A 16,121-nucleotide genomic window follows, 5' to 3' on the forward strand; every position below is an offset into this window, starting at 1 on the left:
AATTTCTTTCGAAAATAAATGAAGTGTTCTACAGTCTACATGCCTTGTTGTCATAATTTTTTGTTTCAACAGGCCTAGGCCTATATATAAATATTAATTGTTTAACATTTTAACATCACTCATGTCTGCAAATTTATTTTGATTATTACATATGCCTTTTCTTTTTTTTTTTTTAAATTAATTATGCGTTTTTCTTTATGTTTCAGTCCGTCGATGCAGCCAAACGTAGCGGTAAGTTATGGGATTAGAGAAACGTGAATAATATTTGACTAGGCCTACATTGAAATATAGACCATCCCACTAAGTCCAGCATCATATTATTTCTAGGTCGCACAAACGACAGTGTGAACGTGTGTGTTTGTGGGACTTACGCGTAGGACTACTCGTGACCCTGTTCCTGGACCAGTTTGATTGACACTTCGGAATGGTTCATTTTTGTCAATCAGTTGTCACACTATATTATCATTCTCCAAGATAATGTTTTTGTTTTCCTTGACCAAAGATCTCTGTCTTATTCAACAATATTGTATGTTTAGCGTAGTAGTGCGAAAGTATACTGATTTTTATAATTTTAATTCCTATACAATTAAACCATAGTTAAATGATTAGAAAATGATAAATAATAAAATAATAATTAGACAAGATTAGATATACATAACACTTAACATTGTTTATATTAATAATAACCCTATCACAATACTGAAGGTAGTTTCAGTTATCAAACACATGCCGTCAGTGTTTCCTTACAAATTACAGAATCAACCATCAAACAATATTTCAAGGCTAGACTAAATGTTTACTCCAAGTGCAAAACATTATTATTCACATGAAGCACTGTTGCGTTCAGTATTTGCTTTTGAAATTTGCAGAAGTGGGTAAAACAAACCCGAGTGGGGGTCCGAAACTAAGGGTCTCATGGGAGTGAGAGAAAAAAGTTAGGATGGTAAACATTGTGCCTTTAGTTTTACACTACTATTAGTAAGTATTCACAACAGCAAATAATTATTTTTAGTACAACGACATTGAGTGCGACCGATGGCAGGAGGTCCATTCTTGTCCGACAGGTATTTTGCAATGAATCGGCGCCACCACTGATTACATGCCTGCAGTTCATTTGCTTCAACTACCTTTCACCCAGGGATCATTATCTTTATGTATAATATTTGTATTATCATTATTATCATTTGTACAATGAACTTGTTATCATTATTTAATACATCGTTGCGTACTATATTTATTATTTTATATATTATATATTTTTATTCTTGATAGTTTGAAAATTTTATATTTGTAATATCAGTTTTACAATCATTTCTTGATTATGACGTATTTATAATCTCTTTTAAGCCAATACCAACAACAGAAACTCTGGAAACGATGTTGACTGGTCGAGTCGGATAAGGTATGAACTTCCATCTTTTATAACAATAAAAAAAAATAATTATAAAACGACAGAGGATACTTAATAAAAGAAGCCCTTAAAAATTGAATGAGGTTAAATCTGGTCTTCAGAAACTCTTCAGAAACTCAGTGTGTGTTATTCTAGCCATAAACCTGATCTAGAAACAACATACAAAATCTAATCCATTCGGAAACATATTGCCATACGTGACGCACACTTTAGATTAATTTTAGCTTAGTGGAAGAAACGTTTGGGTCGCATCACGATGATTTTTTTTTTTGCAACTGTTTTATTTTTAAATTTTAGGTTAGTCGATGGGGACAGTGAGAATATTGGTCGTGTTGAAATCCGTGCAGAGATTAAGCCGGGTAGGATTAAGTGGGGTAAAGTATGCCACGATAAATGGAGTCAAGAAGATGCGGATGTTGCTTGTAGACAGTTGGGTTTTACAAGGTAAATGGAAATGTGCTTCTGTATTTCCACTTTTCTAGGCACCCATAAAAGGCACCGTAAAATAATGAATTGGCAGATATGAATTGTTGTTTGCCCACCAAGGACTAGCAACTCCTCATCAACATTATTACATTATTTAAAAGTAGGTTATATTGCTGTATGGTACGGTAGTTAAATTATCCTAATTTGCTTTAGCAAAACACTTTATATTCGTCGCATGAAAACAAAAGTTCCCTCTCCGCCAGAGGTCGGGCATACACCTCCACCCCAGGCATAAAGTCTTTCACAACCTTAAGTCAAAGGAATCCACTCTACACTGAAAGTGAACATATTCTGTCTCTTAAATGTTACAAACCTCCCCGCCAGAGGACTCTCAATTCCACCTACGCGAGGAACATATTAGTGGAAACTCATTGCATTGCCTTACCGTTAAAAATATACATTCTAGGAATAATTCTTTAAGACCAGCGATTTCCACTACAAATTTTCAATATTCGAATAGTTTTATCTGTGTTGCTTATTACTGTTGTAGAACTGTTTTAAGCGTTAATAAACCAAACACAATGGATGCTAACTGTCTACAACACTGTTGTAATCAGAAAATATTCATCTCACAATAATAAATTTAATAATTATTATAATTAGCATTCAATAATTGCAATTCCCAAAAGCTAAAAACCATAGTATTTTTTTAGTTATCGTTAATTAATATTACAGAGGTGCAATGAAAGTGATCGCAAATGCACAGAACCAGTTTGGGGCTGGCAAGTTAAACTTTTTTATGGATGATGTTATGTGCAGTGGTACTGAAGATGCTTTACAGCTTTGCATTTTCGGCAAGAAAGGGAATATGAAGTTTGGTAGAGGAAATTGCAAGGATAAAAGGAAGAGAGTTGCTGGCGTAGAATGCAGGTCCAACCTAGAAGCAACAAGTAGGTCAATTAAAAATGAAAATTAACACTTTCCAAGTTTGGTTCGTAGTTGCCTCCTCTTTGAAGGCACTAGATTCGAGGAGTAACATTGTCAATGTGTGAAAATCTGAGGTAAATCGGTCCAGTAGTGTTTGAGTTATCTCGGAAGGCCACACACAGACAGACACACACACACACACACCCACATACACCCCCCCCCTACACACACACCCACACACACACTATTGCAATACCCTTTGCGAGGATAATAAAGTAATACAATCAACCAGCAAAACATGTAAAACTGATATAGCAGTCAAACTATGTATTTTTATTCCAAATATAATACAGTGTCCCTCACAAGGTGCATTTTAATCATGTAAAATAGTATAATGTATGGTAATAAATACAGTGAGTTTAGTTTGTTATTTCTCTAAAGCAAACCCCACCTTACTGTATGTTATTTATTTCTTTTTGCAGCTCCATCTCCAAATTGGTTGAATAAGTTTGCCTTCTTTCCAAATGCTGCGATTCCAGCTAGTAACAACATAATGCTAGAGAACATGAATCGAGAAAGTTGTGCAGCTCAGTGTCTCCAACAAGTAGCATTTGAGTGTCGATCCTTTGATTATGATAAAAAGCAAAACAGATGCTGGCTTAGTGAAGACAACTCGCGCTCCGTGTCACTTAGTTTCGCATATCCGGATGACCCTTACGATTACTATGAAAGAATTGATATAGGTATGTTGACTGCTTTCATTATCTAATAAACATGTTTACTGTACCCATGGGCGCCTAACAATATCTTCCAACTCCATCCAACTTGTTCGACCGGTCTACCACAAACGTATTTGTGACAATTCATTCCCTTCAATTAGTTAAGTTAGCACACTTTGCTTGGGCTTGGTTCTATGCAAGCTTTACTCGTGTGGAGGGATTGGGGATGTGTTTGACTTATTGTGGGGAGTCGCTTACAGCGCTTCGTAACTGTATAGAAAGGCGCGATACAAGTAACAATTAACTGTTTATTTACTTCGAATAAAGATAAATTCAAATTAAAACGAAATAATGTTATATAAACTATAATATTGAATGGATTTAGTAGTAAGATTAATCCCGTCCGTAATATTCGTTGCAAACCACTTTTTAAAGTTAAATACTTTGTCGTCTTTAAATTATTGTCTTTTTAAAAATTTGCTACAATTTGTTTTAATTGTAGATTCAATCAATTTAAGTGTGCTATTATTGATCTTATTTAATGTTATTGCGGGTTTTTGTCTTTATTATCAACCTTGTTTTGATTTTAATGATATTTCTTTTTCTAAGATTGCCTTTATATAATCGTTTTTCTTCTTAAATTATGATATATAATATATATATAGGCATATATATATATATATATAAATTATAATATATACATATGTATATATTTATATATATAAATTGTATTTTATATCTTATTTCCATCCTGTTATAGTGCTTACACTGTTGGATGCAATAAGAACGAAATAAAGAAATAAATATTTCTACAGCAATATACATTTTTATAATGTGATTGTTCTTTATAAATAAACCAGTATTTGTTCTTGTTTTGTTTGTTTGTTTGTTTAATATACAGTTGGGTTGTTTTATTTTATTAGGAGCTGTTTCATCTTTTGAGATGGTGCCAAACTCTGCGTTGCCTGGACAGAACGCGATTGAACATCGCAACACTGTATTAGAGGAATGCGCCGAGCTTTGTCTCGCCGCAACCTTCTCTTGTGCGTCTTTCGATTTTTCTCGTGGCACTAACCAATGTTGGTTAAGCACTGCCAACCGTACAACAGCAACTACACCACTTCGCAGTGATTATCCGAACAACCCCTACGATTACTTTGAACGGAAAAAGATCTGTGAGTACACATATTATCCAATAGCTTTCCATTATACTTACTGTATGTTAACAAATAACTTTCTACCTGTAAAACACATATCGATCTATCTATATTATGATTCCGATTTATTAATTGAAAACATGAGGCATGTTGTGGCGAAATGGTTAAGTTGTCGCATAGTCAAGTATTGAGTAAATGAGCTATAAAATATGGGAGCTCAAAAAATTGGCTAAAAATCCTTGTTTTTCACTATAGATCAACAGTTTAATGTCTTATTAATCATGTCCCAAAGTATTAGTTCTGGAAGTGGTTAATAAATTGTTTATTTAACGTTATTGTTCATAGTTCATTCTATAAACAATGTATGCAAAAATAACTTTGAAAGGCAATTACTCAAAATCATGTTTATCTTAACTGTACTTCCACTTTCCAATAACTTAGGCTTGAAATGTCTAATTTGAATGAATGACCCATCATTTTAAAGATCACATACTCAGGTATCGGAAAATACCAATAACTTGAATTTTAATTTTTGCTACAACTTATCTATTTTGCCACAACATGCCTCACATGATTGTAAACTTTTTGTGTCCATTTGTTTGTCCATAAGCGTTCTACCAGCTTTTAAGTGACTGTTTTAACGTCTGATGTAAGTTGTACGGTAACTGTTTTATTTACAGTTTCCATGAACATCTGTATTTAAAATTATAGGAATCTAAGGGCATGATTTATAGTGGTTTTTTTTCAAATGTGTGAATGTATTAATTTTATTGAAGCGGTCCGTGAATGTACTGAAGGAAATGGGGAGGACTACAGGGGAGAAGTTTCAATGACCGCAGGTGGTAAACGGTGCGCTAACTGGATGGAGGTATCCAGCACAGTGGACGTCAATCCTATAACGTTTCCAAACAAAGGTATTTCAATGCTTATTGTCTTGACATTTATTGTATCAATTAATCAAAACAATTAGGATCACAGAAAGTATTCGAACAACTAAAAACATTCATATTGCCCAGAAGTACTAAATAAAATTACATCTAATTATTATAACGAAATTGCAAGTTATTTTTTCTGTAATTCAACCGATGGCGCCCGGTTACCTTGGTATATATTTATATCTGTATTATTTACCAAGAAAAGTACTGGTATGTTTGTTATTAAATTCGTTTGTAGGGTATACTAATTGTGAGAATCATGATTACAAACGGAGATTGATATCTCAAGTTCTTTAAAATAACCTGTAGGGCTAGGTGACCACAACTTCTGCCGAAATCCTGATGGTGATGAAGAACCATGGTGCTACTATCTGTCTTCAGTCTCCATTCTTGGCTTAAATGTGGTGAATGGGTGGGGATATTGCAGAATTGCTCTTTGTGAGACACCAACAGAGAAGCCTCAAGCACCAACCCCATCCAATCAGATAAGTAAGTGAAATAAATATGAAACAGTTTCAGAATATATTAGAAATTATAGAGAAATTAGAATCAGAGCAGCTTGGGTCAGTCGGCTAAATAATTGGTAGTCCCCGATTCAATTCCATCCGCTAATTTCCTTGTGTTTCAGCTTGAGTGCTGAAATACAATACGATAGAGCACCGTCTTTCGGATGAGACGTTCAGGCCGTTGGACTCGTGTGCAATAGTTTTTGCTGAACGACGTTAACCTTAACTTTAACGTTAGTACCCAACATGCACCTCGATAGCCCAGCCTCTTTTGTAAACAAATCGAAATACGCATGCGCAAAACTCGTAACTAACGTACGTCGAGCACTTAAAATCCTGAAAATAACGTACTCAGCAAGGCACGATGAATAAATTATGACGTCATCCGTTAACGTTAAAGTTAGCCTTAACATTAACGTTAGTACCCAACATGCAACGCGATAACTCCGCCCCTTTTGTAAACAAATCGAAATACGCATGCGCAAACCCGTACTAACGTACGTCGAGCACGTAAAATCCTGAAATTAACGTACTCCTCAACGCAATATGCATAAACCATGACGTCATCAGTTAAAGTTAAGGTTAACGTCGTGCAGCGAAAACACCATATTATGGCCCATTTGCACGTTAAAAAACGCAGTACACTATTGGGAAAAGAATAGAAGATTGAATAATGGTCTCCCGGTGGCTAATGCCCAAAACACCACCAGAAGGACCCTACTAAAAACAACTCTTCGAATTTTTTGCGGGTTATTCTTTGTGTAATTCACACCAAAAATATTCCAGTACTCCAAAACATACTTAATAATAATAATAATAATAATAATAATAATAATTGTGTTTTACCTCGAATGATCTGCTTTCTGTGATATACACTGTATGTAATTCACATTTGTAGAATTATTATCTCTTGGAAAGCCAACTGGTCAAAGCAGTACTACCACGTGGTCAAGTATTGTTGGCAGCTCTGATAAAGCTGTCGATGGGAATTTGTCTCCAAACTTCTTTGAAGGAAGCTGTACTCATACAGGTACGTAGACTCTTGTTTTTTTTTGCCCTTATTTTTGCAGTAAAAAAAATTGATAAGTTGTAGAACTGATTTTTCTATGTCAGAATAAAAGGTTCTTTGACAAAAAACAGTGGAAAGGTGAATGAAATACAAGTTTTTGAATATTTAAAAACTGAGGAAAAAAGGTTTTAAATATTATTCCAAAAACGCCATTACAGACTACCGTATACTACCAGTTTAATTTTTGTGGTATAATGTTTATTTTTCAACATTATTTAGTTAATAACAACATACACTTGTTTGGTCCATCTCTTAAGGCATTTAATTTCTACAATATTTTATAGTGTTCCAATCTAACAATATTTGATTAGGCTGCAGTTTTAATTAAGAAACAATATTTGAATGAATTTATATAGATCTTGAAACAAGGCCTTACTGGTATGTGGATCTTGGCAGGGACTATGACATTGAATACGTGGACATTGTTAATAGACTTTCAAAAGGTAAGTACCATATCTATTTACTTTATGGTGTATTTTGCACGTGTTATGCTGTGTAATATGCTGTATTACAGTTAAGAGGAGGATTAAGAACTCCATCGATCAATCAATCAATCAATCTTGCAGTCAATCATGCAATCCATTAATTTATTAGGCAAACATAAATTACTCAATCAAACAATCAGGCAATCAAACAATCACTCACCTGTTAATCAATCAATCAATCAATCAATCACACTATTAATAAGACAGTCGATATAGCAATCAAACATCCAACCATCCAACTAATCATCATATCAATAAATTTATTTATCATTTCGATTGCTATAATTATTGATAAAAATAAAAGATAATAACGTATATTTCCAGGTGACCGTCTAGTTAATGCCCAGGTGGGTATAAGCAAGGCGTCATCGCAGAATTCATTTGTAAATTGTGGTGGTGCTATCACTAATTCCATATATGAGGCCAGTCTAACAGATTCGACAAGAAGTATCAGGGTTAGTTGTGGAAGACTTATCCAAGGTCGTTACGTAACAGTGTCACTGACTGATACACAGAATTACCTTACTCTCTGTGAGGTCAGTGTATATGGATACAGCTTAGCAGGTAGGCCTATGTACAATTGGTTTCTTTAATTTTAATTTCCTTTAATTGTAGAGGCTGGAAGCCAAGCTTATTAGTCCCTCGTTACATGTCCATCTTTAAAGTAGGGGACAACCTTAGATAGTGTGATGATAATAATAATAATATGATGATGAAAATTGTGATGAGACATGAATTCACTCTATTATGCTCCTTGTGCATAACAGCAAACAAAGAGGTTTGACTAAAGATTTCGGAAAACTAAAGTGAGTTATGTAATTTAACCACTTGTTTTTGTAGGAGAACAACCACAACCAACTGCTAGTCGACTTTCAACTCCACGTGCAACAACACTGGCACCAACTTGCAGTACTACTGAGTTTCGTTGTGCAGATGATCAAAGGTTTGGTTTGCTCACACTTTCCAGTTGTTTTATTGTTATCGGCTCTCATGTTTCATTCTTTCCTTATTTTCTTGTAACCAATTCTCTTGGTTGGTGCTAACCTTTCTAAAGACAACTAATAATCTCAGACGCAGAGGCGGCGCTAGAGATTTGCCGACAAAGTCCCTGATGGGGGTTCACCTACTTTAGCCACATCATGGTTGGAGTAAATTTTAAGAATTTTAAGGGATGTAATTTTTTTTTTCACCTATGGAGTTCCAGGGTTCCTCGACTTCGAGGATCCCACCACCACACTAGCGTCTCCACTAGAAGAAATCCTAAATCACTAGCTTAATAACACATACTATAATGCCTACTGCAAGATAAATTATATAAAATTGTATAAGTGTTGTTTGTTTTAAATTTTCATTAGGTGCATTCCAATTGCTTGGCAATGTGACGGGGAAAACAACTGTGCAGATCAGAGCGATGAGGAAGGATGTGGTAAGAATAACATATGCTTCTTTTAATACAAATCAGTCATTTGAATATAATTGCATTTTTGAACATAAATATCCAAAAGGGGAATTTAGATTACCATTGTTGGCATTGATTAATGCTTGATGACTTTGAACGACGTGGGGTGGGGGTGGGGGCGGGCACAAACGTTTCAGAATAAAAAAAAATGAGTAGCACATATCATGAATATGCATTGACATTTTTATAAATTAGTGGCAAAACGGAGGGTGGGGACACTTACCCCCTACTGGATCCGCCCCTGCTATGTTAAGGATGTTATTATCCTTTCATCACTTACCTAAAGGTTTTTCAAGTAATTTTTATACGCTTTATTATAATAATGATGATATTTGACCTTCAAATTATTTTTTTTGTTGTATTTTTAAAGTGTTGCTTTTTAACATTTTTTATAATAATTTTTATAATACCTTTTATGAATTCTCCGTCAGCAACTTAATTATAATGCATTTTATAATTTTATCTTCATTTTAATTGGTAAAAAAAAACCTTATGGTTATATTTTATATAATTTTTTTGAATACGTAATTATTTGTATTTTATTGTGTTGGATGGGAATTGGGGAGCCACATAGAAAGTGATTAATTTTGCTGTTGGCAATCCGGTCCACCACTTGCAAACATTTTTAATTGTCTTTCTTTTTTTATTGTCCTTTTTTTTTAAATATTGTATTTTATATCAAGTAACGAAATAAATGAAATGAAATGAAAGTGTTTAACAAAAACTACGGGGTCTTCTAACTTAAGGTTCTGATTATTTACAAAGAGACTTGGGTAAAAACTTATTTGATCTCTGGTTATGTTTTTTGATTTTGACAAAGAATTTTAGGCCTATACATAGTCATACAAGACGGCGCTTTCCAAAGTAGAAAAGAATAATTTGTGTAACCTTATATCAGGAGATTACATATAAATAAAAATTAATTTCTGCGCATCTTCTTATTTAGTGAATCCATTAGATGACTTCCGCCAATTTGACAACCAGAAACTTCCAGGAAAAGCTAGGCCGGAGGAAGAATACATGCGAGTAAGCGTGCGACAATGTTCGCAGTATTGTGTTGACAGCGAATCATTTGTCTGTCGTTCGTTTGACTATAAAAAATCTACAATGGATTGCTACCTATATTCACTAAACAGAGCACTAAAAGGAGGTTTAGCAGATAATTCAGACTACTTGCATTATGAAAGAATTTCACAAACAAGTAAGTTTCATAATTATCTTATATTTTATAAACAATTTCAAGGACAATTATACAAAAATATGTATTAAAACACATAAAATAATTATTTGGTAAATATGGAAAATACTATTCTAAGAATATAAATGCACTGATATGCTATGTAATAAACATTTTTGTAAATGCTTGGGTGACCATGAATAAGAAATAAAACAAAATTGATTTAATTTGTAGGTAGGTGATTAAAAATAATCAATTATATGTTTCTATTTGGTGATTTCTTAACTAAATGAATCGATACATGCTTTCATTTTTGGAACTTACCTCGAAGATAATTGATTCAGAGGCGTATAACAAATTCACTTTATGATAGACCTCATTTTCCCTTCACAATGTATATGTATTTCATATGTGTATGTATTTTGTTCAAGCTGACTGTGGTGAAGTTGATAACCAGCCCTACCACCCATGCCCCTCTGGTCTGTGTATTCCGATGAGCTGGTTGTGTGATACCGAAAACGATTGTAAAGATTTCAGTGATGAGTCTAACTGTGGTAGGTTCCCAAAACATACTCTGTAGGCCTATCATAGCACACAATTCTGCATTTGTATTGTGGGGGCAGACAACTGGTTTTCACTAGTGCTGTAATAAATCACACTTTAGAAAACAATGACATTGTCATTTTAATTTTTTTCATTAGGTACGGTGGCGCCATTTGAAGTGCGCATCGTTGGTGGCACCTCGGCGAGTGAGGGGCGATTGGAGGTGCGCTGGATGGGTGTTTGGGGTATTGTCTGTGATGATAGATGGGGCATAAAGGATGCTAATGTTGTTTGCAGACAACTTGGATATTCAAGGTATTGTGTTATAAATTTATGTATCAGCCTTATAAATGTACCGTATTGAACGATTATAAATTCAATGTTGTTGTACATTATTACTCAACTTCAAACGTTAAAAAATAATGAATGAGAGCATAAAGTTCATAGAACAAAGAAACCACCATTTTATCCTGAATTGTAAACAATTTGTGAATAAATTTCCAGTATTAAAACTAAATTATCTAGCAGCCTGGTGCACAATGTGTGTCGGATTGGCTCATTATGAATGGACTTTTGATTAAGGGTGAAATCATTAGGAGTGGGCTTCGGGCGCAGAAACCATAACGTTACTAGAAATGTTGGTAGTATATGAGGTTTAAATTTATTGACGACAATTGAGTAAGTTTCGATAAAAACTGCAAACTGATATTCAGGTGGAATATATCTCGTTAGGTATTTTGAGCCAACACGACTTATAATGTAATATAAGTTGCGCATTTTTTAAAAATTAATTGTTTGATCTTCCTTGCTCTGACTGACCTTAACGTTTGTTGTACTGACATACTGCAACATACAAATACACAACCCGAATTTGTCTATAGGAATACTCTTATGGGCGCCCCCAATTATGCTTTGTAACGCAAATGATCTTGTTTTTGAAAGTAAAAAAAGGAAGTTTTGGTTTGTTCACCAATTACTGTGTTACCTATTGTTTATTCAGAGGTGCCTCAAGAGCAACAACCATGGCAGAATTTGGCTCTGGAGGATGGAATATCATTCTAGATGAGGTCCAATGTACAGGTTCAGAAAGCTCACTGGCAGATTGTCCAAATGCTGGCTGGGGAAATAATGATTGTGTAAGAGGAGAAGCTGCTGGTGTAGTCTGCTTATTGGATACTGGTTAGTTTATATTTTGATGAATATCATCTTATTGTAATAACCTAACATTAAATCTCAAAGTTTTATCATCTGTTCAGATAGTTATTGTTCCTCTGTTCCAATTCTTGTTGACTCTTCTTAAAATGGGTCCACCATCATTCTTCATCAACATCTTTCCTATGGAATAATGGCAACCACATTCATTCAAAATCGTAAATAAACTAGCATTTATTTCGGTGTATTATAGTGCTACGGATACATTCTTAAATGCTACTTAACTCAAGTGCACAAATTTATACAATATATTTTGCTTTGGCTTTTCCATAGGTTGCATCGATGGGCAATTTAAATGTGGAAATGACTTGTGTATACCAGAGTCTCAGAAATGTGATGGACAGATGCAATGCGTTGATGGAAGTGATGAAATTGGTTGTCCTACCGGTATGTCAATCAGTCACTTTTATTGATAGGCTTAAATGGTAGCATGCCTAGTCAATGTTTGGGCCGATACAGAATCAAAGAGATGCTTGGGCCCCTTTTAATTTCATCTTGTATTGCAGTTGGATGTCTGAATCATTGCCTTTCGTAAGAGACAGTTAAGCGGAGAGTTAAGTGTGCAATTAGACTTGTGAGCACAGTATAACTATCACCACTATGCACTAACATTTCATCACAATCACAACACAACACAATTAAATAGAAACCGGAAGACCTATAGACAAATATCGAAATAGTGTAGTTTTTTTGCAAATATTATTTAAAAGAAATCTGAGACAACGAGGGAAATGTTATATTGTTTTAATATTATTTTACTTAATATACAACTTACCAATTTCAACTATTATTTGTTTATAAGACAGCTCGACACAGATAGTATATTTTAACTTCGATTATGTTTGTTTACATAGAAAACATGTAAAACAATGAAACAATAATTATTATTTAAGAGGCACCTATGGAACTACCCGTTCGACTTGTTGGGGGACAGAATGCAAATGAAGGTCGATTAGAAGTGTTGTATGAAGGAGTTTGGGGCACTGTCTGTGATGATTCATTTAACGAAAAAGCAGCTGAAGTTGTCTGTAGAAAACTCGGCATCAGGTATGTTCGATTCTGTGGTTGCTATAGTATGACCCCCTGTACTCTGCCACATCTTTATACATTCCGGTTGGGCTTTATATTCTGTGTTGTCCATGCTGTTCATTTGATTGATTTCGTCGTTGGAAAAACTCCATCCGGTACACCAGTCTTGTCAATTTTGTCCCTTACCCATGGGGTAGATTTATTATTTTTCAATCCATTACTGTAGCTCGTTCGTAAAGGATCATTATATCACTGTTGTATAACTGGGTGTCAAAACCTCATGTTAATGGGACAATATTACGTTTTAGGTTATTGTCCCCTAAATAGGGTTAGTTCTATCCAAAGGATACGCCTCTTTAATATTGGACACTTTACTTGGTCCCGAAGGTGTCCCCTTGATGTTGTTTTTTTTTTTTTAATTTTTTTTTTATTGCAATATTATTATTATATATTACCAATACCGGTATTTTAATAGTAACAACTATTATTATTTCTATTTATTAATAATGTTATCTATTATTATTACTAATGTTTTTAAATATCATATTATTAAATAATATAATATTTAAACACATTAGTAAGGCATCTGGAAAGGTCCTTTCAAAATCTAGTAATTATTAAGACGAAATTAATTGTTGACGTATAAATCATACAATAAAGACAGAATGATTTTTTTTTCAATAAATACACCGGTGTGTATTTATTTATTGAACTGTCTAATGAGGGTAATTGAATTAGTATTATTTAATTTAACTGGAACATCAATTTTGATAGTGGCGGCGTTGAATATTTACCAACTACTGTGTTTGGAGAAGGGGACGGGCCTATATTACTCGATGACGTTGTTTGCCATGGTAATGAAGATGACTTGGCCCAGTGCGATCATTCAAAACTACGAAAACACAATTGCCGTCATAACGAAGACGTTGGTGTACGTTGTGGTATTGAGACGACTACTATAGGTAGGTATTCTCTATTCGAAATCTGGCTGACCATCAGTGACTTGTAAAAGCCCTGTCAAGATTTTCAAGCTACTGGCATGTTATGAGTCTGTCGGTTAAGTAAGGCGATTGAGTGGTCATTTTGTTCTTTGAAAAAACCTTGTAGATCGAATATTTGCTCATCTCACCTTTGGCCTTCCTCACTTTCTTACATGATTTAAAATTAGCACTAGGTATGTCTTCATTCATTTTGCTGATGTAACAAACGGAATAAAATTTAAAAAAATAAAATAAACCCAAATTATCTCAATTCAGTTCGATCAATGGTGGTGGTGGGGAACTGCTACAAAGTATGCACAAGATCATTCATAGCTTTAAAGCCAGGTTCCAGAGGAAAAAAATGACAAAAGAGGTCGAAATATTTTATATGTTGTACAACTGATTTTGTAAGACACAAAAAGGGGGTTACACCCCTTTCCCCCAGTTTTTTAATATTCCAAAATATTTCGTCAAATATGTGTCTTAAGAAAATCAGTTGTACGACATATCAAACATTTCGACCTCTTTTCTTTAAATAAAAAAAAAGTTTTGACTACAGTACTGCAGTTTATCCTGGTAATAATTTGAAAACTAATTGACACAAAAAAGCAACAGTAACTCCGAAAAAGACAGACACAGTTTGAAAAATCGTATTTATTTTATCATTTTCACAAACATTGATAATAAATGCTCACCAATCAATCACCAATATTTACAAAATTACAAAAAAAACAGCAAATAATTGAAAAACGGACCAATCAGATAATGACAAAATTATAACAGACCAATTAAAATAAAGGAATTTTAGAATGAGACAAAATTATCCAATAATACAGGTCTAGTTAAATGTTTTCAACAATAAAATCCAAATCAAATTGTTTTGGGGTTGATTGTTTAAAACGGTTCTTGGCCACTGGCAACTGTTTTTGTTGAATGAGTTAAAAATGATTCCAACAATTAATGGTTTGGAAGCTAGGCCTACTTTAGAGTAACTAATGTGGCGTTAATGCTACAGCAACTTTCCATTTTTTTAGATGCAGAAACCTGTGGAATTAAGATGACTAGCAGTGGAGTACATGCTCGTATCGTTGGGGGGACAAATGCCAAGCGAGGGAGCTGGCCTTGGCAGGCACAGTTGATACTAAAAGGTGGCGGTCACTATTGTGGCGGAACCCTAATTTCGGAAGACTACGTGATCAGTGCTGCACATTGCTTTGCTAGGTAAGTATTCTGACGGTAGATTGACGTTTTATAACTCTTATATTTTGGAAGTATGTGTTTTTATAATTGGGAAGTGTTCGATAAAATATTTATCAGAAAATTTTGAATGTTTGCTATGCCCCTCGATAGACTAAACATACGCAAACATGTGTTCGTGGGACAAGCGAGTATTCCTGGTCCTTTTCTGATTGGTCGGTTGTTTTAATAATTAATAATTAATAATAATATTAATAATAATAATAATAATAATAATAATAATAATAATAATAATAATAATAATAATAATAATAATTACATTATTTGATCCCATTAAACACATATTTATTGCAATGTTTAAAATACATTTTTACCGGGGTTCCTGATTTTACCATTTTGTGTCTGCTGCTGTAGACGCTGTCATGATGTAGCAATTAAAGAGGGCGGAAAGGGTTAACCCGGTTTGGTATAGGCTACAAAGATCTTAACACAAGATAGCGTTCTCCGCGATTTACGCGTGCAAATTCTGTAATAAGGCATGAATGGCGCCCTCTTGCTAAATTGGAAACTTTTGACCCTTGACTGCTCTGACGTCCATACCGTCACCGCGCGACTTTTTACCTTGGGTATCAATCCTGTGAACAGCAGAACAGGAACCATCTCAGATCCGTGGCAACAGATAGGACGCCCTCTTCCAAAACTGATTACTTTTTCTCTTTGGTATAGCGCGTGAATGGTGCCCTCTTGCTAAATTGGAAACTTTTGAACCTTGACCGACGCTTCTATTTGTTACGCGTAAATCGCGGAGAACGCTATCTTGTGTTTAGAAGATCTTTGATAGGCTACAAAGATCTTATAAACACAAGATAGCGTTCTCCGCGATTTAAGC

General features: G+C 34.4%; 1 protein-coding gene across 1 annotated transcript in view; it reads left to right on the top strand.

Annotated features, from left to right (window-relative positions):
• LOC117114582 overlaps nt 1–16,121 on the top strand; it is a 21,591-nt gene that overhangs the window by 2,243 nt on the left and 3,227 nt on the right. The window contains exons 2-22 of the mRNA XM_033258258.1: nt 207–231; nt 1,348–1,402; nt 1,709–1,855; nt 2,573–2,787; nt 3,247–3,507; nt 4,407–4,658; nt 5,417–5,554; nt 5,885–6,064; nt 6,980–7,111; nt 7,507–7,593; nt 7,960–8,199; nt 8,476–8,578; nt 8,991–9,061; nt 10,041–10,295; nt 10,703–10,825; nt 10,973–11,129; nt 11,815–11,993; nt 12,300–12,413; nt 12,920–13,073; nt 13,830–14,017; nt 15,070–15,256. Of these exons, the coding sequence (XP_033114149.1) occupies nt 207–231; nt 1,348–1,402; nt 1,709–1,855; nt 2,573–2,787; nt 3,247–3,507; nt 4,407–4,658; nt 5,417–5,554; nt 5,885–6,064; nt 6,980–7,111; nt 7,507–7,593; nt 7,960–8,199; nt 8,476–8,578; nt 8,991–9,061; nt 10,041–10,295; nt 10,703–10,825; nt 10,973–11,129; nt 11,815–11,993; nt 12,300–12,413; nt 12,920–13,073; nt 13,830–14,017; nt 15,070–15,256 (3,263 nt within the window). The remainder of the gene's footprint in view (nt 1–206; nt 232–1,347; nt 1,403–1,708; nt 1,856–2,572; nt 2,788–3,246; nt 3,508–4,406; nt 4,659–5,416; nt 5,555–5,884; nt 6,065–6,979; nt 7,112–7,506; nt 7,594–7,959; nt 8,200–8,475; nt 8,579–8,990; nt 9,062–10,040; nt 10,296–10,702; nt 10,826–10,972; nt 11,130–11,814; nt 11,994–12,299; nt 12,414–12,919; nt 13,074–13,829; nt 14,018–15,069; nt 15,257–16,121) is intronic.

This window comes from Anneissia japonica, unplaced genomic scaffold, assembly GCF_011630105.1.
Source record: "Anneissia japonica isolate Jap-2015-1 unplaced genomic scaffold, ASM1163010v1 scaffold287836_len1076198_cov165, whole genome shotgun sequence".
Classification (NCBI taxonomy): domain Eukaryota; kingdom Metazoa; phylum Echinodermata; class Crinoidea; order Comatulida; family Comatulidae; genus Anneissia; species Anneissia japonica.